This window comes from Leuciscus leuciscus, assembly GCF_965113295.1.
Source record: "Leuciscus leuciscus genome assembly, chromosome: 16".
Classification (NCBI taxonomy): domain Eukaryota; kingdom Metazoa; phylum Chordata; class Actinopteri; order Cypriniformes; family Leuciscidae; genus Leuciscus; species Leuciscus leuciscus.
In genome coordinates, this window is record NC_138740.1 from 37,784,552 (window position 1) to 37,809,748 (window position 25,197).

Consider the following 25,197-nt stretch of genomic DNA (forward strand, 5'->3'; position numbering starts at 1 on the left):
GATCTGATGTTACTTGTAGTCCCAGGAATCTGTAACTGTCAGCCCTCTCCACCTCAGTCCCCTTGATGAAGAGGGGCTGCAGGGGTGGTGGATTTTTCCTGAAGTCCATGATTACTTCTCTTGTCTTATCTGTATTAAGGCATAGGTCGTTCACTTCACCATAGGCAAGAATGTCATTCACCAAACTCCTGTAGCCCGACTCGTCCCCCCCCTTGATGAGGCCCAGAATGGTGGTATCATCCGCATACTTAATGATGATGGTATTATCCTGGGTGGAGACACAGTCATGTGTGTACAGGGTGAATAGTTTAGGACTGAGACAGCAGCCTTGTGGTGATCCTGTGCTGACGATGAGCTCTGCAGACACCCTCCTTCCCATCCTCACCACCTGTGGTCTTTCAGTAAGGAAATCCAAGATCCAGTTACAGGTGGGAGTCGGGACGCCGAGGTCTGTCAGCTTCTCAGTCAGCCTGCCCGGGCGGATGGTATTAAACGGTCCGGCATTAGATGGTCTGGCAACTCTTTTGGAAAATACTCCAAGGCTTCCATGATGGGATGCAGGCAACCGTACAGTTCAACGGTGCCTGCTCAAATGAGTTTGATGTCTGCTGCAGAGTAAAGCAGGGGTGTGTCCTCGCTCCCACCTTGTTTGGCATCTTTTTCTCGGCTGTGCTGCGATGGTCGTTTCCTGATCCTGGTTCTGCTGCTCACCTACTCGCATATTGGGAAATACTTGGTAGACATGAAAAGAAACCAAAACATGGTGAAATAATTGAAGCTTTAAACTACATGCGTTATAAACGGCTACATGAGTTAACAAAATTTCTATCTTCGCTTATGGATGTTAAATGTGAACAAGAGCAATCTAAAAATGCAGAGGTACAAAAGATTCAAGATCTTCAAACACAGCTGGATAAATTACTAGCTGAGCAGTTAGCCCTGACTGAAAAGTGTAAAAATCACAAAGACCATTGCAGATCTCAAGGCTAAGCTAAATGCTAAAAAGACCATGTCTCCCAAAATGCTTAACAGCGATGGGTCTAAAAAGCATGTTCACATCTTAGAGGAGTGACTTGCTCTAGTGAATCTGAAACATTTAGTTCAGAAAATACATGTGTAACTGTCAAAGAAAGTGTGTCTATTTCAGTTCTTAAGATGATGTAACAGAGTAATTGCGCAGAGTCATGTACCAGAACGCACGGTGTTCAAGCATTAGAGAGTCGTGAAAACCCTCAAATTCCAGGAGAACATAGCAAACATCCCTATGGTAAAGAATGCAGGTTTTGCAGTTCCTGTCAGAAAATAGGCCATAAAGAGGGAAAATGCTGGTCACTGGGAAGGGGCAGACGTCCTCCTTATTTTCAGAAAAATAGCAAACCACTTTCTGAGCAAAAATCAGCGATCTGCACATACAGGTAAAACTCTTAGGCTGCGTTCGAAACCGCATACTTCCCTACTATTTAGTATGGGAAAAAGAGTAGGCGAGCGAAAAAGTATGTACAAATCCAAAAGAGTAGGCGAGAATTACCTGGGTGACGTACTAATTATCGCGAGATTCGGACTTAAGTGCGTTCGAATATGCCTACTTTCCTACTATATAGTAGGCGAAAACAGTACGTGAAGGAAGCAGTACGTGCGAAACATCAGTATTCATAAAAGAGTAGGCGAGAAGTTCCCGGATGGCTTACTGCTTCCACACAGATTTTTGAGTGCTGATCCGTGGATACTCTTCTATCCCAGGAGGCCACGCGAGAGGATACGTCATTATCAAACATCGCAGAGATCAGCGACGCGGGTGCTTTCAAATGTGAGTAAACACGGTTCCTTGCGTTAAAATTGCATGTGTTGAACTACTGTAGAGTAAACTGTTGAATTGTTGAAGGTGTAAAGACGTTACACAGTGTAGTATAGTTGTGATTTTGCTGTAAAAACACGTTTTATTATGTATAACGTTAGCTAACAGAGGAGCTCCAGTAAGGACACGTAAGTTACGTCTCTAAAGTGGATTTACATAAACCATATATATCTTAAAGACGCTTATTTTAAATGTCTATTTACATCTGACAGGAAAATCTTCAGTAAGTATTGCAGAAGAGCACATCACAACATGAAATAGACATCTGAGTGATGAATGTGTGCTAGAACAAATCTATATAGTAACTAAACATAAGTTATCTATTTTATTTGTCCATTACTGTTGATAAATTGAGGAACATTTATGTTGGATAAAAAGTTAAAACAACCTCAACATGTAAATGTAGTGTTGCTCATAAATCACAGAGGTAATGTGAATCTTGTCTGGATGTTACAGGGACAGATGATGAACAGATGTGTGTTTATCCAGTGGAGAGTGGCTCATGAAGCTGAATGCTGCCATCAAAGGCTTTGAGTGAGTATACTACAGAAATAAATAACAACAACTATTTAAATATTAAGTTGTAGTTTATTTTAATTATTGTAATTTGAAACAGAGCTATTACAGCACTTTTCTGATTCTTGATTTCTGTGCATGTGCTGCACAGCTTTTGTGGTGGAGCAGGACCTGCAAGGAAAGATGATGGCGGCATTTGTGGAAAAAAAACACGTTTTTGTCTTCTAAATAATACTGAAATCAAATGACATTGTGCGGTTAAAATGACTGTTTTTTGTGTTATGCTTGTGCATTTTTGTAGGATCTGAAATGTCAGCAGGCTGGTGTGAGCACTGAGGATGAAGAGCCCAGAGCTGAATCCTGGAGATGGTGCCATGGATGAGTCCCTTCATCACTCCACCTGCCCTTATGAGACCCTCCATCCCTCCACCTGCCCTTACGAGACCCACCATCACTCCACCTGCCCTTACGAGACCCTCCATCACTCCACCTGTCCTTACGAGACCCACCATCACTCCACCTGTCCTTACGAGACCCTCCATCACTCCACCTGTCCTTACGAGACCCTTCATCACTCCACCTGTCCTTACGAGACCCTTCATCACTCCACCTGCCCTTACGAGACCCTCCATCCCTCCACCTGCCCTTACGAGACCCACCATCACTCCACCTGTCCTTACGAGACCCACCATCACTCCACCTGTCCTTACGAGACCCTCCATCACTCCACCTGTCCTTACGAGACCCTCCATCACTCCACCTGTCCTTACGAGACCCTTCATCACTCCACCTGCCCTTACGAGACCCTCCATCCCTCCACCTGCCCTTACGAGACCCACCATCACTCCACCTGTCCTTACGAGACCCTCCATCACTCCACCTGTCCTTACGAGACCCACCATCACTCCACCTGTCCTTACGAGACCCTCCATCACTCCACCTGTCCTTACGAGACCCTCCATCACTCCACCTGTCCTTACGAGACCCTCCATCACTCCACCTGTCCTTACGAGACCCACCATCACTCCACCTGTCCTTACGAGACCCTCCATCACTCCACCTGTCCTTACGAGACCCTTCATCACTCCACCTGCCCTTATGAGACCCTCCATCACTCCACCTGTCCTTACGAGACCCTCCATCACTCCACCTGCCCTTACGAGACCCACCATCACTCCACCTGTCCTTACGAGACCCTCCATCACTCCACCTGCCCTTATGAGACCCTTCATCACTCCACCTGTCCTTACGAGTCCCTCCATCACTCCACCTGCCCTTATGAGACCCTCCATCACTCCACCTGCCCTTACGAGACCCACCATCACTCCACCTGTCCTTACGAGACCCTCCATCACTCCACCTGCCCTTACGAGACCCTCCATCACTCCACCTGCCCTTACGAGACCCTCCATCACTCCACCTGCCCTTATTGCCTCAGATTGTGAAGCACAACACAGCACACAACAACCTCAGGCACGAAGGCACTGCTCACCTCTGGCGGTCAGCTGATTCATCAGAATAAAGCCTCAGAATGGGAACCGCTGTGTTGAGATGGCAGAAGGATGTAGGGTTCAGCGCCTGTAGCCTACATACATGATTGTAGTTTGAATAAAGCTTTATTTCATGTGTTGACTTGTATATGCATTTGTTTATTGTGTGATGGTGACTTTGATTCATTCTTTTACTAATTTATTAATATTTCTCATTGTTGTCAGTAAATAAAATATAAATATTTAATTAATGCTTTATTTATTGTTTGAATGAAAATGTAGATATGTTCACTATACACACATCTAGAGTGTATTCATAGCTATGTCGTATGACATACATTACATTTTGTTTGTTTTATTGAATTATTTTCTGTAAAATTAATATAATTAAGTATTGGTCAGCATTTATCTTTGTTATTATTGTATGTTTTGGGGTGGGATAGCAATGCAATTCATTCTGGGGTAATATTAATTTTTAACATTAATGATACTTATGATATGGGTTAAAGTATTTGGGGGTATTTTTAGGAATATAAGAGATATTGACCTGCATGTAAACACACTTTAGACAAACACTGATCAGGTCCAATTGCCAGTAAAAGCATGTGCCCTTTGAAACAGCTTTACTTGATAGTTTATTTACACTTTCTATCTTTCATGAGGTTTTAGACACTGTGAAGCAGAAATCACACATTTAACCAAATATGATCCATGAAGTGTCTGTGTGTGTAGGATAATAACAGTCTTTGATTTCTGATTCAGAACTGCTTCTTGATTCTGGCACAGTTTGTGATATTCGCTGCAGGAGTGTGTTTACAATCTGTCCCATCATCCTCTGCTCTGGCCTTCCTCTCGTTCATGTCGTCCACGAGTGTTTTCAGTCTGTCCAGGTGATGAAGAGCTCTGAGAAAACAGACAAAAGAACAACAATGAACAGCAACAGACGAGAGCAACGCCGCTTCACTGAGATCACATGACTCTCCTGACCTCTGTAACGACTCGTCGCTTCCCATGGCAGTTTCTTCTGTTTCCTCCTGAGGAACCTTATGAAAAATACAATCACAAAACAAAAATAACTTTTTTTAAATGAGACTGTGAAGGAATAATGCAGGAAAATTCTAAGGTTGCATATATATATAAACTTCACATGTCATGATTGGCTGGTCACATGACTTACGAGAACCAATGGTCTTCAACAACACCAAATTTCAGCTTTGTGTGAGGAAATTTATTGTAAGACTTAAGAGGAATAGATTGCATGACATACTTTAATTATAGTTTAATGGCATTTTTTTGTATAAAAAACACTTATGTTGAAAAGAGTAGCGTGAACATTCTGCATAACATCTAATTTTGTGTTTCACAGAAGGAAAAATAAATCAGAAATTAAACTTGAGGTTCTAATGCTTGCAGTTTCATCTCTGAACTTGCATTGGAGCGCTTCAATATTATCGCCAATTTATGAATAAATTGCTTGTGTTTGTACATAATTTTGTATATTATCTGCTAAATTAATAGATACAAATGATTCGCTTTTATACCATGTCTGCAATGGAAGAGACTGGAGCGTCACAACATGACAAAACTATATTTTACCCACATTGTACATTGTGATTTTTTTTTTTTTATTCATGACAACATGATGCTATTCAGAATTTTTTTTATCAATTTTAATTTGTTCGTTCACTAAACACAAAATGAAACATTCAGCCAATACATTTACAATAGAGGCAACTACAGATTTCTTGTCCAGTTCGTAACACAATAAACTGATCTTTTATTTCCGTAGCTTTATATACATTATAGTTTTATATGACACTTAAATTCACCACGAAATCAAAAACTTTTTTCTTTTTTTTATGGAATAATTTCAGAATAAATTCCCCTCCCTCTTGCAGCATCTCTTCTCTGATGACGAGGGCGGGACTATAACCTGTCACTCACATGAGATCCACCAATAGCAAACCACAACCATCCAATCAATTCTCCACAGAAAAAAACAAGCCCCGCCCACATTTGTTCTTGATCCACAAGCGTTTGATATACGGCACAGGAAGGAAAGACGAGCACAACTTCCCTTTAATGATGTGAAGAATACTATTTATGTTTCTAAAGGCACAATCATCCTACAAAGCAAAGGGTAACACTTTACAATAAGGTTCATTAGTTAACATTAGGTGACTACATTAGTTAGCATGAACTAATAATGGCCTGCACCAATACAGCATTTATTCGTCTTTGTTAAAGTTAACCAACATTTACTAATATTTTATTAAAATCATATTAACATTAGTTGACATGTGAACTAACATGAACAAACAATGAAGAGCTTTTTTTTATTATTAACAAACAACACAGAAACAAATGTATTGTTTTTGGCAAGTTCATGTTAGTTAATACATTTACTAATGTTAACTAATGAACCTTGTTGTAAAGTGTTACCAAGCAAAGATATCTGGGATAAAGTCAAAGAATCTTGTACATAGACCTCAAAACTCAACTCATAAACCTCAAGAACGGTGACGATCAATACAAAAGATGAGCTCTGAACATCACAACAAATACTGACAAAACAAGAGCAGAAGTTAAATGAGGTGATGTTTCTTGTCCTGGTTTACTGTACCGGCTCCAGTGTTCGGGCTTCAGTGGACGCGTGTGATTGGCTGATGTCGTGTTGGACGGCCTGTAGGCGGAACAGCATGTGTTTGAGCGCCTCCACTGGACCAGGGTGTTTTCTGCTGCTGTATCCTGATGAACACGAGCCTGCAGACTAACACACACTATCAGTACTGATGTACACTAAACAGCATTGAGTTTCAATCATAATGCCGTCACATACTGTACCTTGCTCCTCTGAAGCTCTTCAGGCGGTTGTGGTTCATCAGCGCCACCCACTGGTACTGGAGATTTACTACAGATCATGGGATATGCTTTACATTTATGCATTTAGCAGATGCTTTATTTTTAGTCTTGCATTCACTGGGAATTGAACCAATGACCAACATTGGTGTTGCTTTTTAATTACAGGAACACATTTTTATTTTGGGTTAAAAAAAAATCAAAGATAACTGTTTGAAATGGCATTATAAATATACCGTACTATATACATTACTATTTTTAATGTTTTTGAAAGAAGTTTCTTCTGCTCATCAAGCCTGCATTTATTTGATCAAAAATACAGAAAAATTATGTAATATTGTGATATATTATTACAATTTAAAATAATTGGTTTTCAATTTATTATACTTTAAATTATCATTTATTTCTGTGATGCAAAGCTGAATTTTCAGGATCATTACTCCAGTCTATCACATGATCCTTTAGAAATCATTCTAATATTCTGATTTATTATGAGTGTTGGACACAGTTCTGCTGCCTAATATATTTGATGAATAAAAGGTTAAAAAGAACTGCATTTATTCAAAATAAAAAAATATTTTCTAATATAAATCTTCTTTACTATCACTTTTTATCAATTTAACACACCTTGCTGAATAAAAGTATTGATTTTTATTTCAAAAAAAGAAAGAAAAAAAATTACTGACCCCAAATGACTGACCAGTAGTGGATATTGCTGTTACAAAAGATTTCTATTTTTAAAACATTTGCTTCTTTTTTTCTTTTCTTTAAAAAAAAAAAAAAAAACCTTTTTATTCATCAAAGTATCCTAAAAAAGTATCACAGGTTATGAAAAAATATTAAGCAGCAGAACTGTTTCCAACTTTGATAATGAATCATCATATTAGAATGATTTCTAAAGGATCATGTGATAGACTGGAGTAATGATCCTGAAAATTCAGCTTTGCATCACAGAAATAAATGATAATTTAAAGTATAATAAATTGAAAACCAATTATTTTAAATTGTAATAATATATCACAATATTACATTTTTTTTCTATACTTTTGATCAAATAAATGCAGGCTTGATGAGCAGAAGAAACTTCTTTCAAAAACATTAAAAATAGTAATGTTTCCAAACTTTTGGCCTGTACTGTATATATATATGTGTGTGTAGGTGTGAAGAAATATGTGAAACAGAATGCAGTACGTAATAATAAATAATAAACATTTCAAACAGTAGTGTGTTGTTATTGTTGTCACATGACCTCATTACGTTATATGCAAAATAAGTTTAAACAGTATGTACTATATATTTCATACTATTTTCTTGAAAAACTGTTGTAGTATGCCACACTGAACACACCCTGATAGGTGTCATTTTCCCCTTTTATTTGAAGATTATCAAAGTGTTTTGCCATTAAATGAATAATGCGATTAAACGTGAGAAATCCCTCACAAGGCCACGGGTGGATTGTCCCAGGATCGATCAGCGTCCAGCGTCTCCGTCTCTCCTGAAGTGTGTTCTTTCAGCGGCTCACAGAGACCAAGAGGAGGAGCGCTTAACATCAGAGACACAATCTGATCATCTACACAGAGACAAACACAAGAGAAGAAGGGTTTAACATCAGACACACAATCTGATCATCTACACAGAGACAAACACAAGAGGAGAAGTGTTTAACATCAGAGACACAATCTGATCATCTACACAGAGACAAACACAAGAGAAGTGTTTAACATCAGACACACAATCTGATCATCTACACAGAGACAAACACAAGAGAAGTGTTTAACATCAGACACAATCTGATCATCTACACAGAGACAAACACAAGAGAAGTGTTTAACATCAGACACAATCTGATCATCTACACAGAGACAAACACAAGAGAAGTGTTTAACATCAGAGACACAATCTGATCATCTACACAGAGACAAACACAAGAGAAGTGTTTAACATCAGACACACAATCTGATCATCTACACAGAGACAAACACAAGAGAAGTGTTTAACATCAGTCACACAATCTGATCATCTACACAGAGACAAACACAAGAGAAGTGTTTAACATCAGACACACAATCTGATCATCTACACAGAGACAAACACAAGAGAAGCGTTTAACATCAGACACACAATCTGATCATCTACACAGAGACAAACACAAGAGAAGCGTTTAACATCAGACACACAATCTGATCATCTACACAGAGACAAACACAAGAGAAGCGTTTAACATCAGACACACAATCTGATCATCTACACAGAGACAAACACAAGAGAAGCGTTTAACATCAGTCACACAATCTGATCATCTACACAGAGACAAACACAAGAGAAGTGTTTAACATCAGACACACAATCTGATCATCTACACAGAGACAAACACAAGAGAAGCGTTTAACATCAGAGACACAATCTGATCATCTACACAGAGACAAACACAAGAGAAGTGTTTAACATCAGTCACACAATCTGATCATCTACACAGAGACAAACACAAGAGAAGTGTTTAACATCAGACACACAATCTGATCATCTACACAGAGACAAACACAAGAGAAGTGTTTAACATCAGAGACACAATCTGATCATCTACACAGAGACAAACACAAGAGAAGTGTTTAACATCAGTCACACAATCTGATCATCTACACAGAGACAAACACAAGAGAAGTGTTTAACATCAGACACACAATCTGATCATCTACACAGAGACAAACACAAGAGAAGCGTTTAACATCAGACACACAATCTGATCATCTACACAGAGACAAACACAAGAGAAGCGTTTAACATCAGACACACAATCTGATCATCTACACAGAGACAAACACAAGAGAAGCGTTTAACATCAGACACACAATCTGACCATCTACACAGAGACAAACACAAGAGAAGTGTTTAACATCAGACACACAATCTGATCATCTACACAGAGACAAACACAAGAGAAGTGTTTAACATCAGACACACAATCTGATCATCTACACAGAGACAAACACAAGAGAAGTGTTTAACATCAGAGACACAATCTGATCATCTACACAGAGACAAACACAAGAGAAGTGTTTAACATCAGACACACAATCTGATCATCTACACAGAGACAAACACAAGAGAAGTGTTTAACATCAGACACACAATCTGATCATCTACACAGAGACAAACACAAGAGAAGTGTTTAACATCAGACACACAATCTGATCATCTACACAGAGACAAACACAAGAGAAGTGTTTAACATCAGAGACACAATCTGATCATCTACACAGAGACAAACACAAGAGAAGTGTTTAACATCAGAGACAATCTGATCATCTACACAGAGACAAACACAAGAGGAGAGCTTAACATCAGAGACACAATCTGATCATCTACACAGAGACAAACACAAGAGAAGTGTTTAACATCAGACACACAATCTGATCATCTACACAGAGACAAACACAAGAGGAGTGTTTAACATCAGACACACAATCTGATCATCTACACAGAGACAAACACAAGAGAAGTGTTTAACATCAGAGACACAATCTGATCATCTACACAGAGATAAACACAAGAGAAGAAGTGTTTAACATCAGACACACAATCTGATCATCTACACAGAGACAAACACAAGAGAAGTGTTTAACATCAGAGACACAATCTGATCATCTACACAGAGATAAACACAAGAGAAGAAGTGTTTAACATCAGACACACAATCTGATCATCTACACAGAGACAAACACAAGAGGAGTGTTTAACATCAGACACACAATCTGATCATCTACACAGAGACAAACACAAGAGAAGAAGTGTTTAACATCAGAAACACAATCTGATCATCTACACAGAGACAAACACAAGAGAAGTGTTTAACATCAGAAACACAATCTGATCATCTACACAGAGACAAACACAAGAGAAGTGTTTAACATCAGACACACAATCTGATCATCTACACAGAGACAAACACAAGAGAAGAAGTGTTTAACATCAGACACACAATCTGATCATCTACACAGAGACAAACACAAGAGAAGAAGTGTTTAACATCAGACACACAATCTGATCATCTACACAGAGACAAACACAAGAGAAGAAGTGTTTAACATCAGACACACAATCTGATCATCTACACAGAGACAAACACAAGAGAAGAAGTGTTTAACATCAGAAACACAATCTGATCATCTACACAGAGACAAACACAAGAGAAGTGTTTAACATCAGACACACAATCTGATCATCTTCACAGAGACAAACACAAGAGAAGTGTTTAACATCAGTCACACAATCTGATCATCTACACAGAGACAAACACAAGAGAAGTGTTTAACATCAGACACACAATCTGATCATCTACACAGAGACAAACACAAGAGAAGAAGTGTTTAACATCAGACACACAATCTGATCATCTACACAGAGACAAACACAAGAGAAGTGTTTAACATCAGAAACACAATCTGATCATCTACACAGAGACAAACACAAGAGAAGTGTTTAACATCAGAAACACAATCTGATCATCTACACAGAGACAAACACAAGAGAAGTGTTTAACATCAGACACACAATCTGATCATCTACACAGAGACAAACACAAGAGAAGTGTTTAACATCAGAAACACAATCTGATCATCTACACAGAGACAAACACAAGAGAAGTGTTTAACATCAGACACACAATCTGATCATCTACACAGAGACCAAGAGGAGAAGTGTTTAACATCAGACACACAATCTGATCATCTACACAGAGACCAAGAGGAGAAGTGTTTAACATCAGACACACAATCTGATCATCTACACAGAGACAAACACAAGAGAAGTGTTTAACATCAGTCACACAATCTGATCATCTACACAGAGACAAACACAAGAGGAGTGTTTAACATCAGACACACAATCTGATCATCTACACAGAGACAAACACAAGAGGAGAAGTGTTTAACATCAGACACACAATCTGATCATCTACACAGAGACAAACACAAGAGGAGAAGTGTTTAACATCAGACACACAATCTGATCATCTACACAGAGACAAACACAAGAGAAGTGTTTAACATCAGTCACACAATCTGATCATCTACACAGAGACAAACACAAGAGGAGTGTTTAACATCAGACACACAATCTGATCATCTACACAGAGACAAACACAAGAGGAGAAGTGTTTAACATCAGACACACAATCTGATCATCTACACAGAGACAAACACAAGAGGAGAAGTGTTTAACATCAGACACACAATCTGATCATCTACACAGAGACAAACACAAGAGAAGTGTTTAACATCAGACACACAATCTGATCATCTACACAGAGACAAACACAAGAGAAGCGTTTAACATCAGACACACAATCTGATCATCTACACAGAGACAAACACAAGAGAAGCGTTTAACATCAGACACACAATCTGATCATCTACACAGAGACAAACACAAGAGAAGCGTTTAACATCAGACACACAATCTGACCATCTACACAGAGACAAACACAAGAGAAGCGTTTAACATCAGACACACAATCTGATCATCTACACAGAGACAAACACAAGAGAAGTGTTTAACATCAGACACACAATCTGATCATCTACACAGAGACAAACACAAGAGAAGTGTTTAACATCAGACACACAATCTGATCATCTACACAGAGACAAACACAAGAGAAGTGTTTAACATCAGAGACACAATCTGATCATCTACACAGAGACAAACACAAGAGAAGTGTTTAACATCAGACACACAATCTGATCATCTACACAGAGACAAACACAAGAGAAGTGTTTAACATCAGACACACAATCTGATCATCTACACAGAGACAAACACAAGAGAAGTGTTTAACATCAGACACACAATCTGATCATCTACACAGAGACAAACACAAGAGAAGTGTTTAACATCAGAGACACAATCTGATCATCTACACAGAGACAAACACAAGAGAAGTGTTTAACATCAGAGACAATCTGATCATCTACACAGAGACAAACACAAGAGGAGGAGAGCTTAACATCAGAGACACAATCTGATCATCTACACAGAGACAAACACAAGAGAAGTGTTTAACATCAGACACACAATCTGATCATCTACACAGAGACAAACACAAGAGGAGTGTTTAACATCAGACACACAATCTGATCATCTACACAGAGACAAACACAAGAGAAGTGTTTAACATCAGAGACACAATCTGATCATCTACACAGAGATAAACACAAGAGAAGAAGTGTTTAACATCAGACACACAATCTGATCATCTACACAGAGACAAACACAAGAGAAGAAGTGTTTAACATCAGACACACAATCTGATCATCTACACAGAGACAAACACAAGAGGAGTGTTTAACATCAGACACACAATCTGATCATCTACACAGAGACAAACACAAGAGAAGAAGTGTTTAACATCAGAAACACAATCTGATCATCTACACAGAGACAAACACAAGAGAAGTGTTTAACATCAGAAACACAATCTGATCATCTACACAGAGACAAACACAAGAGAAGTGTTTAACATCAGACACACAATCTGATCATCTACACAGAGACAAACACAAGAGAAGAAGTGTTTAACATCAGACACACAATCTGATCATCTACACAGAGACAAACACAAGAGAAGAAGTGTTTAACATCAGACACACAATCTGATCATCTACACAGAGACAAACACAAGAGAAGAAGTGTTTAACATCAGACACACAATCTGATCATCTACACAGAGACAAACACAAGAGAAGAAGTGTTTAACATCAGAAACACAATCTGATCATCTACACAGAGACAAACACAAGAGAAGTGTTTAACATCAGACACACAATCTGATCATCTTCACAGAGACAAACACAAGAGAAGTGTTTAACATCAGTCACACAATCTGATCATCTACACAGAGACAAACACAAGAGAAGTGTTTAACATCAGACACACAATCTGATCATCTACACAGAGACAAACACAAGAGAAGAAGTGTTTAACATCAGACACACAATCTGATCATCTTCACAGAGACAAACACAAGAGAAGTGTTTAACATCAGTCACACAATCTGATCATCTACACAGAGACAAACACAAGAGAAGTGTTTAACATCAGACACACAATCTGATCATCTACACAGAGACAAACACAAGAGAAGAAGTGTTTAACATCAGACACACAATCTGATCATCTACACAGAGACAAACACAAGAGAAGTGTTTAACATCAGAAACACAATCTGATCATCTACACAGAGACAAACACAAGAGAAGTGTTTAACATCAGAAACACAATCTGATCATCTACACAGAGACAAACACAAGAGAAGTGTTTAACATCAGACACACAATCTGATCATCTACACAGAGACAAACACAAGATAAATGTTTAACATCAGACACACAATCTGATCATCTACACAGAGACAAACACAAGAGAAGTGTTTAACATCAGTCACACAATCTGATCATCTACACAGAGACAAACACAAGAGAAGTGTTTAACATCAGACACACAATCTGATCATCTACACAGAGACAAACACAAGAGAAGAAGTGTTTAACATCAGACACACAATCTGATCATCTACACAGAGACAAACACAAGAGAAGTGTTTAACATCAGAAACACAATCTGATCATCTACACAGAGACAAACACAAGAGAAGTGTTTAACATCAGAAACACAATCTGATCATCTACACAGAGACAAACACAAGAGAAGTGTTTAACATCAGACACACAATCTGATCATCTACACAGAGACAAACACAAGATAAATGTTTAACATCAGACACACAATCTGATCATCTACACAGAGACAAACACAAGAGAAGTGTTTAACATCAGACACACAATCTGATCATCTACACAGAGACCAAGAGGAGAAGTGTTTAACATCAGACACACAATCTGATCATCTACACAGAGACCAAGAGGAGAAGTGTTTAACATCAGACACACAATCTGATCATCTACACAGAGACAAACACAAGAGAAGTGTTTAACATCAGTCACACAATCTGATCATCTACACAGAGACAAACACAAGAGGAGTGTTTAACATCAGACACACAATCTGATCATCTACACAGAGACAAACACAAGAGGAGAAGTGTTTAACATCAGACACACAATCTGATCATCTACACAGAGACAAACACAAGAGGAGAAGTGTTTAACATCAGACACACAATCTGATCATCTACACAGAGACAAACACAAGAGAAGTGTTTAACATCAGTCACACAATCTGATCATCTACACAGAGACAAACACAAGAGGAGTGTTTAACATCAGACACACAATCTGATCATCTACACAGAGACAAACACAAGAGAAGTGTTTAACATCAGACACACAATCTGATCATCTACACAGAGACAAACACAAGAGGAGAAGTGTTTAACATCAGACACACAATCTGATCATCTACACAGAGACAAACACAAGAGAAGTGTTTAACATCAGACACACAATCTGATCATCTACACAGAGACAAACACAAGAGAAGAGTTTAACATCAGACACACAATCTGATCATCTACACAGAGACAAACACAAGAGAAGTGTTTAACATCAGAGACACAATCTGATCATCTACACAGAGACAAACACAAGAGAAGTGTTTAACATCAGACACACAATCTGATCATCTACACAGAGACAAACACAAGAGGAGTGTTTAACATCAGACACACAATCTGATCATCTACACAGAGACAAACACAAGAGAAGTGTTTAACATCAGACACACAATCTGATCATCTACACAGAGACAAACACAAGAGAAGAAGTGTTTAACATTAGACACACAATCTGATCATCTACACAGAGACAAACACAAGAGAAGTGTTTAACATCAGACACAATCTGATCATCTACACAGAGACAAACACAAGAGAAGTGTTTAACATCAGTCACACAATCTGATCATCTACACAGAGACAAACACAAGAGAAGTGTTTAACATCAGACACACAATCTGATCATCTACACAGAGACAAACACAAGAGAAGCGTTTAACATCAGACACACAATCTGATCATCTACACAGAGACAAACACAAGAGAAGCGTTTAACATCAGACACACAATCTGATCATCTACACAGAGACAAACACAAGAGAAGCGTTTAACATCAGACACACAATCTGATCATCTACACAGAGACAAACACAAGAGAAGCGCTTAACATCAGACACACAATCTGATCATCTACACAGAGACAAACACAAGAGAAGTGTTTAACATCAGACACACAATCTGATCATCTACACAGAGACAAACACAAGAGAAGTGTTTAACATCAGACACACAATCTGATCATCTACACAGAGACAAACACAAGAGAAGTGTTTAACATCAGACACACAATCTGATCATCTACACAGAGACAAACACAAGAGAAGTGTTTAACATCAGAGACACAATCTAATCATCTACACAGAGACAAACACAAGAGAAGTGTTTAACATCAGAGACACAATCTGATCATCTACACAGAGACAAACACAAGAGGAGGAGAGCTTAACATCAGAGACACAATCTGATCATCTACACAGAGACAAACACAAGAGAAGTGTTTAACATCAGACACACAATCTGATCATCTACACAGAGACAAACACAAGAGGAGTGTTTAACATCAGACACACAATCTGATCATCTACACAGAGACAAACACAAGAGGAGGAGAGCTTAACATCAGAGACACAATCTGATCATCTACACAGAGACAAACACAAGAGGAGGAGAGCTTAACATCAGAGACACAATCTGATCATCTACACAGAGACAAACACAAGAGAAGTGTTTAACATCAGACACACAATCTGATCATCTACACAGAGACAAACACAAGAGGAGTGTTTAACATCAGACACACAATCTGATCATCTACACAGAGACAAACACAAGAGAAGAAGTGTTTAACATCAGACACACAATCTGATCATCTACACAGAGACAAACACAAGAGGAGTGTTTAACATCAGACACACAATCTGATCATCTACACAGAGACAAACACAAGAGAAATGTTTAACATCAGACACACAATCTGATCATCTACACAGAGACAAACACAAGAGAAGAAGTGTTTAACATCAGACACACAATCTGATCATCTACACAGAGACAAACACAAGAGGAGTGTTTAACATCAGACACACAATCTGATCATCTACACAGAGACAAACACGAGAGGAGTGTTTAACATCAGACACACAATCTGATCATCTACACAGAGACAAACACAAGAGGAGTGTTTAACATCAGAGACACAATCTGATCATCTACACAGAGACAAACACAAGAGGAGTGTTTAACATCAGAGACACAATCTGATCATCTACACAGAGACAAACACAAGAGGAGTGTTTAACATCAGACACACAATCTGATCATCTACACAGAGACAAACACAAGAGGAGTGTTTAACATCAGAGACACAATCTGATCATCTACACAGAGACAAACACAAGAGAAGTGTTTAACATCAGACACACAATCTGATCATCTACACAGAGACAAACACAAGAGAAGTGTTTAACATCAGACACACAATCTGATCATCTACACAGAGACAAACACAAGAGGAGGAGAGCTTAACATCAGAGACACAATCTGATCATCTTCACAGAGACAAACACAAGAGAAGTGTTTAACATCAGACACACAATCTGATCATCTACACAGAGACAAACACAAGAGGAGGAGAGCTTAACATCAGAGACACAATCTGATCATCTACACAGAGACAAACACAAGAGGAGGAGAGCTTAACATCAGAGACACAATCTGATCATCTACACAGAGACAAACACAAGAGAAGTGTTTAACATCAGACACACAATCTGATCATCTACACAGAGACAAACACAAGAGGAGTGTTTAACATCAGACACACAATCTGATCATCTACACAGAGACAAACACAAGAGAAGAAGTGTTTAACATCAGACACACAATCTGATCATCTACACAGAGACAAACACAAGAGGAGTGTTTAACATCAGACACACAATCTGATCATCTACACAGAGACAAACACAAGAGAAATGTTTAACATCAGACACACAATCTGATCATCTACACAGAGACAAACACAAGAGAAGAAGTGTTTAACATCAGACACACAATCTGATCATCTACACAGAGACAAACACAAGAGGAGTGTTTAACATCAGACACACAATCTGATCATCTACACAGAGACAAACACGAGAGGAGTGTTTAACATCAGACACACAATCTGATCATCTACACAGAGACAAACACAAGAGGAGTGTTTAACATCAGAGACACAATCTGATCATCTACACAGAGACAAACACAAGAGGAGTGTTTAACATCAGAGACACAATCTGATCATCTACACAGAGACAAACACAAGAGGAGTGTTTAACATCAGACACACAATCTGATCATCTACACAGAGACAAACACAAGAGGAGTGTTTAACATCAGAGACACAATCTGATCATCTACACAGAGACCAACACAAGAGAAGTGTTTAACATCAGACACAATCTGATCATCTACACAGAGACAAACACAAGAGAAGAAGTGTTTAACATCAGACACACAATCTGATCATCTACACAGAGACAAACACAAGAGGAGTGTTTAACATCAGACACACAATCTGATAATCTACACAGAGACCAACACAAGAGAAGTGTTTAACATCAGACACAATCTGATCATCTACACAGAGACAAACACAAGAGGAGTGTTTAACATCAGAGACACAATCTGATCATCTACACAGAGACCAACACAAGAGAAGTGTTTAACATCAGACACAATCTGATCATCTACACAGAGACAAACACAAGAGAAGAAGTGTTTAACATCAGACACACAATCTGATCATCTACACAGAGACAAACACAAGAGAAGTGTTTAACATCAGAAACACAATCTGATCATCTACACAGAGACAAACACAAGAGAAGTGTTTAACATCAGAAACACAATCTGATCATCTACACAGAGACAAACACAAGAGAAGTGTTTAACAGCAGACACACAATCTGATCATCTTCACAGAGACAAACACAAGAGAAGTGTTTAACATCAGACACACAATCTGATCATCTTCACAGAGACAAACACAAGAGAAGTGTTTAACATCAGTCACACAATCTGATCATCTACACAGAGACAAACACAAGAGAAGTGTTTAACATCAGACACACAATCTGATCATCTACACAGAGACAAACACAAGAGAAGAAGTGTTTAACATCAGACACACAATCTGATCATCTACACAGAGACAAACACAAGAGAAGTGTTTAACATCAGAAACACAATCTGATCATCTACACAGAGACAAACACAAGAGAAGTGTTTAACATCAGAAACACAATCTGATCATCTACACAGAGACAAACACAAGAGAAGTGTTTAACATCAGACACACAATCTGATCATCTACACAGAGACAAACACAAGAGAAATGTTTAACATCAGACACACAATCTGATCATCTACACAGAGACAAACACAAGAGAAGTGTTTAACATCAGACACACAATCTGATCATCTACACAGAGACCAAGAGGAGAAGTGTTTAACATCAGACACACAATCTGATCATCTACACAGAGACCAAGAGGAGAAGTGTTTAACATCAGACACACAATCTGATCATCTACACAGAGACAAACACAAGAGAAGTGTTTAACATCAGTCACACAATCTGATCATCTACACAGAGACAAACACAAGAGGAGTGTTTAACATCAGACACACAATCTGATCATCTACACAGAGACAAACACAAGAGGAGTGTTTAACATCAGACACACAATCTGATCATCTACACAGAGACAAACACAAGAGGAGAAGTGTTTAACATCAGACACACAATCTGATCATCTACACAGAGACAAACACAAGAGGAGAAGTGTTTAACATCAGACACACAATCTGATCATCTACACAGAGACAAACACAAGAGAAGTGTTTAACATCAGACACACAATCTGATCATCTACACAGAGACAAACACAAGAGAAGAGTTTAACATCAGACACACAATCTGATCATCTACACAGAGACAAACACAAGAGAAGTGTTTAACATCAGAGACACAATCTGATCATCTACACAGAGACAAACACAAGAGAAGTGTTTAACATCAGACACACAATCTGATCATCTACACAGAGACAAACACAAGAGGAGTGTTTAACATCAGACACACAATCTGATCATCTACACAGAGACAAACACAAGAGAAGTGTTTAACATCAGACACACAATCTGATCATCTACACAGAGACAAACACAAGAGAAGAAGTGTTTAACATTAGACACACAATCTGATCATCTACACAGAGACAAACACAAGAGAAGTGTTTAACATCAGAGACACAATCTGATCATCTACACAGAGACAAACACAAGAGAAGTGTTTAACATCAGTCACACAATCTGATCATCTACACAGAGACAAACACAAGAGAAGTGTTTAACATCAGACACACAATCTGATCATCTACACAGAGACAAACACAAGAGAAGCGTTTAACATCAGACACACAATCTGATCATCTACACAGAGACAAACACAAGAGAAGCGTTTAACATCAGACACACAATCTGATCATCTACACAGAGACAAACACAAGAGAAGCGTTTGACATCAGGCACACAATCTGATCATCTACACAGAGACAAACACAAGAGAAGTGTTTAACATCAGACACAATCTGATCATCTACACAGAGACAAACACAAGAGAAGTGTTTAACATCAGAGACACAATCTGATCATCTACACAGAGACAAACACAAGAGAAGTGTTTAACATCAGAGACACAATCTGATCATCTACACAGAGACAAACACAAGAGAAGTGTTTAACATCAGACACACAATCTGATCATCTACACAGAGACAAACACAAGAGAAGCGTTTAACATCAGACACACAATCTGATCATCTACACAGAGACAAACACAAGAGAAGCGTTTAACATCAGACACACAATCTGATCATCTACACAGAGACAAACACAAGAGAAGCGTTTAACATCAGACACACAATCTGATCATCTACACATAGACAAACACAAGAGGAGTGTTTAACATCAGACACACAATCTGATCATCTACACAGAGACAAACACAAGAGAAGCGTTTAACATCAGACACACAATCTGATCATCTACACATAGACAAACACAAGAGGAGTGTTTAACATCAGACACACAATCTGATCATCTACACAGAGACAAACACAAGAGGAGTGTTTAACATCAGACACACAATCTGATCATCTACACAGAGACAAACATAAGAGAAGCGTTTAACATCAGACACACAATCTGATCATCTACACAGAGACAAACACAAGAGAAGCGTTTAACATCAGACACACAATCTGATCATCTACACAGAGACAAACACAAGAGAAGCGCTTAACATCAGACACACAATCTGATCATCTACACAGAGACAAACACAAGAGAAGCGTTTAACATCAGACACACAATCTGATCATCTACACAGAGACAAACACAAGAGAAGTGTTTAACATCAGAGACACAATCTGATCATCTACACAGAGACAAACACAAGAGAAGTGTTTAACATCAGAGACACAATCTGATCATCTACACAGAGACAAACACAAGAGGAGGAGAGCTTAACATCAGAGACACAATCTGATCATCTACACAGAGACAAACACAAGAGAAGTGTTTAACATCAGACACACAATCTGATCATCTACACAGAGACAAACACAAGAGGAGTGTTTAACATCAGACACACAATCTGATCATCTACACAGAGACAAACACAAGAGGAGGAGAGCTTAACATCAGAGACACAATCTGATCATCTACACAGAGACAAACACAAGAGGAGGAGAGCTTAACATCAGAGACACAATCTGATCATCTACACAGAGACAAACACAAGAGAAGTGTTTAACATCAGACACACAATCTGATCATCTACACAGAGACAAACACAAGAGGAGTGTTTAACATCAGACACACAATCTGATCATCTACACAGAGACAAACACAAGAGAAGAAGTGTTTAACATCAGACACACAATCTGATCATCTACACAGAGACAAACACAAGAGGAGTGTTTAACATCAGACACACAATCTGATCATCTACACAGAGACAAACACAAGAGAAATGTTTAACATCAGACACACAATCTGATCATCTACACAGAGACAAACACAAGAGAAGAAGTGTTTAACATCAGACACACAATCTGATCATCTACACAGAGACAAACACAAGAGGAGTGTTTAACATCAGACACACAATCTGATCATCTACACAGAGACAAACACGAGAGGAGTGTTTAACATCAGACACACAATCTGATCATCTACACAGAGACAAACACAAGAGGAGTGTTTAACATCAGAGACACAATCTGATCATCTACACAGAGACAAACACAAGAGGAGTGTTTAACATCAGAGACACAATCTGATCATCTACACAGAGACAAACACAAGAGGAGTGTTTAACATCAGACACACAATCTGATCATCTACACAGAGACAAACACAAGAGGAGTGTTTAACATCAGAGACACAATCTGATCATCTACACAGAGACCAACACAAGAGAAGTGTTTAACATCAGACACAATCTGATCATCTACACAGAGACAAACACAAGAGAAGAAGTGTTTAACATCAGACACACAATCTGATCATCTACACAGAGACAAACACAAGAGGAGTGTTTAACATCAGACACACAATCTGATAATCTACACAGAGACCAACACAAGAGAAGTGTTTAACATCAGACACAATCTGATCATCTACACAGAGACAAACACAAGAGGAGTGTTTAACATCAGAGACACAATCTGATCATCTACACAGAGACCAACACAAGAGAAGTGTTTAACATCAGACACAATCTGATCATCTACACAGAGACACACACAAGAGAAGAAGTGTTTAACATCAGACACACAATCTGATCATCTACACAGAGACAAACACAAGAGGAGTGTTTAACATCAGACACACAATCTGATCATCTACACAGAGACAAACACAAGAGGAGTGTTTAACATCAGAGACACAATCTGATCATCTACACAGAGACCAACACAAGAGAAGTGTTTAACATCAGACACAATCTGATCATCTACACAGAGACAAACACAAGAGAAGAAGTGTTTAACATCAGACACACAATCTGATCATCTACACAGAGACAAACACAAGAGGAGTGTTTAACATCAGACACACAATCTGATCATCTACACAGAGACAAACACAAGAGAAGAAGTGTTTAACATCAGACACACAATCTGATCATCTACACAGAGACAAACACAAGAGGAGTGTTTAACATCAGACACACAATCTGATCATCTACACAGAGACAAACACAAGAGAAGAAGTGTTTAACATCAGATACACAATCTGATCATCTACACAGAGACAAACACAAGAGAAGTGTTTAACATCAGACACACAATCTGATCATCTACACAGAGACAAACACAAGAGGAGTGTTTAACATCAGAGACACAATCTGATCATCTACACAGAGACAAACACAAGAGGAGTGTTTAACATCAGAGACACAATCTGATCATCTACACAGAGACAAACACAAGAGGAGTGTTTAACATCAGACACACAATCTGATCATCTACACAGAGACAAACACAAGAGGAGTGTTTAACATCAGAGACACAATCTGATCATCTACACAGAGACCAACACAAGAGAAGTGTTTAACATCAGACACAATCTGATCATCTACACAGAGACAAACACAAGAGAAGAAGTGTTTAACATCAGACACACAATCTGATCATCTACACAGAGACAAACACAAGAGGAGTGTTTAACATCAGACACACAATCTGATAATCTACACAGAGACCAACACAAGAGAAGTGTTTAACATCAGACACAATCTGATCATCTACACAGAGACAAACACAAGAGGAGTGTTTAACATCAGAGACACAATCTGATCATCTACACAGAGACCAACACAAGAGAAGTGTTTAACATCAGACACAATCTGATCATCTACACAGAGACACACACAAGAGAAGAAGTGTTTAACATCAGACACACAATCTGATCATCTACACAGAGACAAACACAAGAGGAGTGTTTAACATCAGACACACAATCTGATCATCTACACAGAGACAAACACAAGAGGAGTGTTTAACATCAGAGACACAATCTGATCATCTACACAGAGACCAACACAAGAGAAGTGTTTAACATCAGACACAATCTGATCATCTACACAGAGACAAACACAAGAGAAGAAGTGTTTAACATCAGACACACAATCTGATCATCTACACAGAGACAAACACAAGAGGAGTGTTTAACATCAGACACACAATCTGATCATCTACACAGAGACAAACACAAGAGAAGAAGTGTTTAACATCAGACACACAATCTGATCATCTACACAGAGACAAACACAAGAGGAGTGTTTAACATCAGACACACAATCTGATCATCTACACAGAGACAAACACAAGAGAAGAAGTGTTTAACATCAGATACACAATCTGATCATCTACACAGAGACAAACACAAGAGAAGTGTTTAACATCAGACACACAATCTGATCATCTACACAGAGACAAACACAAGAGAAGAAGTGTTTAACATCAGACACACAATCTGATCATCTACACAGAGACAAACACAAGAGAAGTGTTTAACATCAGACACAAGATCTGATCATCTACACAGAGACAAACACAAGAGATTTACAATTAAATTTACTTTTAATGATTGTGTGTTAAGCGTCTGCGACTTACTTTCACTTTGATTTGCGATAGTTTGCACGTTGGTTTAATGAGTAGATGCTCAGCTTCTCATCTGCGGTGATGCGTGTTGCAGTAGCGTCGTCATATCTGGCTATAACATTACATATAGACTATAACACGCTCTCACATGCTTATTTTTTTAGCATTTTTGGGAGGAGTACAATTTACATATGTGGTTTCAACAACCAGATGCATTTACACTTGTCCAGTTTCGTCTGGAATGCGTCCCAGACCACCTCCTGAAGTGGTTTGAGCGATCGGATTCAAATGCGTCTCGAATGCGTTTCGGAGGGCATTTACACCTGGTCTTTTCACGATCGGATAGCTATCCGATATGAGAAAACGCATGAAGTGGCCAGGTGTAAACAGCCCCTTACACCTGAAAGAATAAACAGATTTAGTTGATCTGCAGTGTGTGTCAGTCTGAGTTTTTGATTGCGATCACGTCACCTTAATCACAGCAGAACATGCGCACGTCATTGAGAGCGGTGTCGTCTCCACTTCCCTGTGGCTCTTCTACCCGGGTCTGTATGCCGCAGATTCCTGTTCCTTTACATTTGGGACTCCAGTTTCCCCAATTGCCCCAGGCTGTGCCGTCACCCTGCAGCAAAAAACCATCACTGCAGGTGAACCTGGAGAAAAATCAAATGTGACAATATTATGATAAAA

The 25,197-nt window shown here is 38.7% G+C and overlaps 2 protein-coding genes and 1 long non-coding RNA gene across 11 annotated transcripts in view; 1 reads left to right on the plus strand and 2 right to left on the minus strand.

The window, feature by feature from the left end:
* LOC309476885 (vitelline membrane outer layer protein 1-like) overlaps positions 1 to 25,197 on the minus strand; it is a 72,151-nt gene that overhangs the window by 45,811 nt on the left and 1,143 nt on the right. For 6 of the 8 annotated variants that reach the window (XR_014198401.1, XR_014198402.1, XR_014198403.1 and 3 more), the window contains one exon: positions 24,979 to 25,129. Coding sequence is in view for 5 of the 8 variants with exons in the window: in XM_082140026.1 (XP_081996152.1) it covers positions 24,980 to 25,129 (150 nt within the window). In the remaining 3 variants the exon portion in view is untranslated. Of the gene's footprint in view, positions 1 to 24,978; positions 25,161 to 25,197 lie in introns of those variants that run through there. The other 2 variants (XM_082140030.1, XM_082140029.1) reach the window with 1 other exon arrangement.
* On the plus strand, positions 1,436 to 3,232 carry LOC309476916. The gene is made up of 3 exons (XR_014198413.1): positions 1,436 to 1,992; positions 2,329 to 2,389; positions 2,523 to 3,232. It is a non-coding gene; the product is annotated as an uncharacterized lncRNA (long non-coding RNA).
* LOC309476905 (lung adenoma susceptibility protein 2-like) lies at positions 3,569 to 24,983 on the minus strand. 2 transcript variants are annotated; one of them, XM_082140064.1, is made up of 7 exons: positions 24,520 to 24,983; positions 8,161 to 8,290; positions 6,706 to 6,772; positions 6,485 to 6,631; positions 4,849 to 4,904; positions 4,572 to 4,764; positions 3,569 to 4,009 (listed from the first exon to the last, which is right to left on the minus strand). In XM_082140064.1, the coding sequence occupies exons 2-6, from the start codon at positions 8,268 to 8,270 to the stop codon at positions 4,620 to 4,622; spliced, it is 525 nt and encodes a 174-aa protein (XP_081996190.1). In that variant the 5' UTR covers positions 8,271 to 8,290; positions 24,520 to 24,983; the 3' UTR covers positions 3,569 to 4,009; positions 4,572 to 4,619. The 2 variants fall into 2 exon arrangements, with proteins under 2 accessions (XP_081996190.1, XP_081996191.1); XM_082140065.1 differs by lacking the exon at positions 3,569 to 4,009 and having other exon boundaries at positions 4,441 to 4,764.

What these genes read in the sequence shown, in the direction of transcription:
- LOC309476905 (XM_082140064.1), bottom strand. Translation starts at nt 8,270, where the DNA reads ATGTTAAGCGCTCCTCCTCTTGGTCTCTGTGAGCCGCTGAAAGAACAC. An exon ending in GACAATCCACCCGTGGCCTT is followed by an intron (nt 6,773 to 8,160) that starts GTGAGGGATTTC and finishes CATGATCTGTAG; the next exon opens with TAAATCTCCAGTACCAGTGG. An exon ending in AGCGACGAGTCGTTACAGAG is followed by an intron (nt 4,765 to 4,848) that starts GTCAGGAGAGTC and finishes CTGTTTTCTCAG; the next exon opens with AGCTCTTCATCACCTGGACA.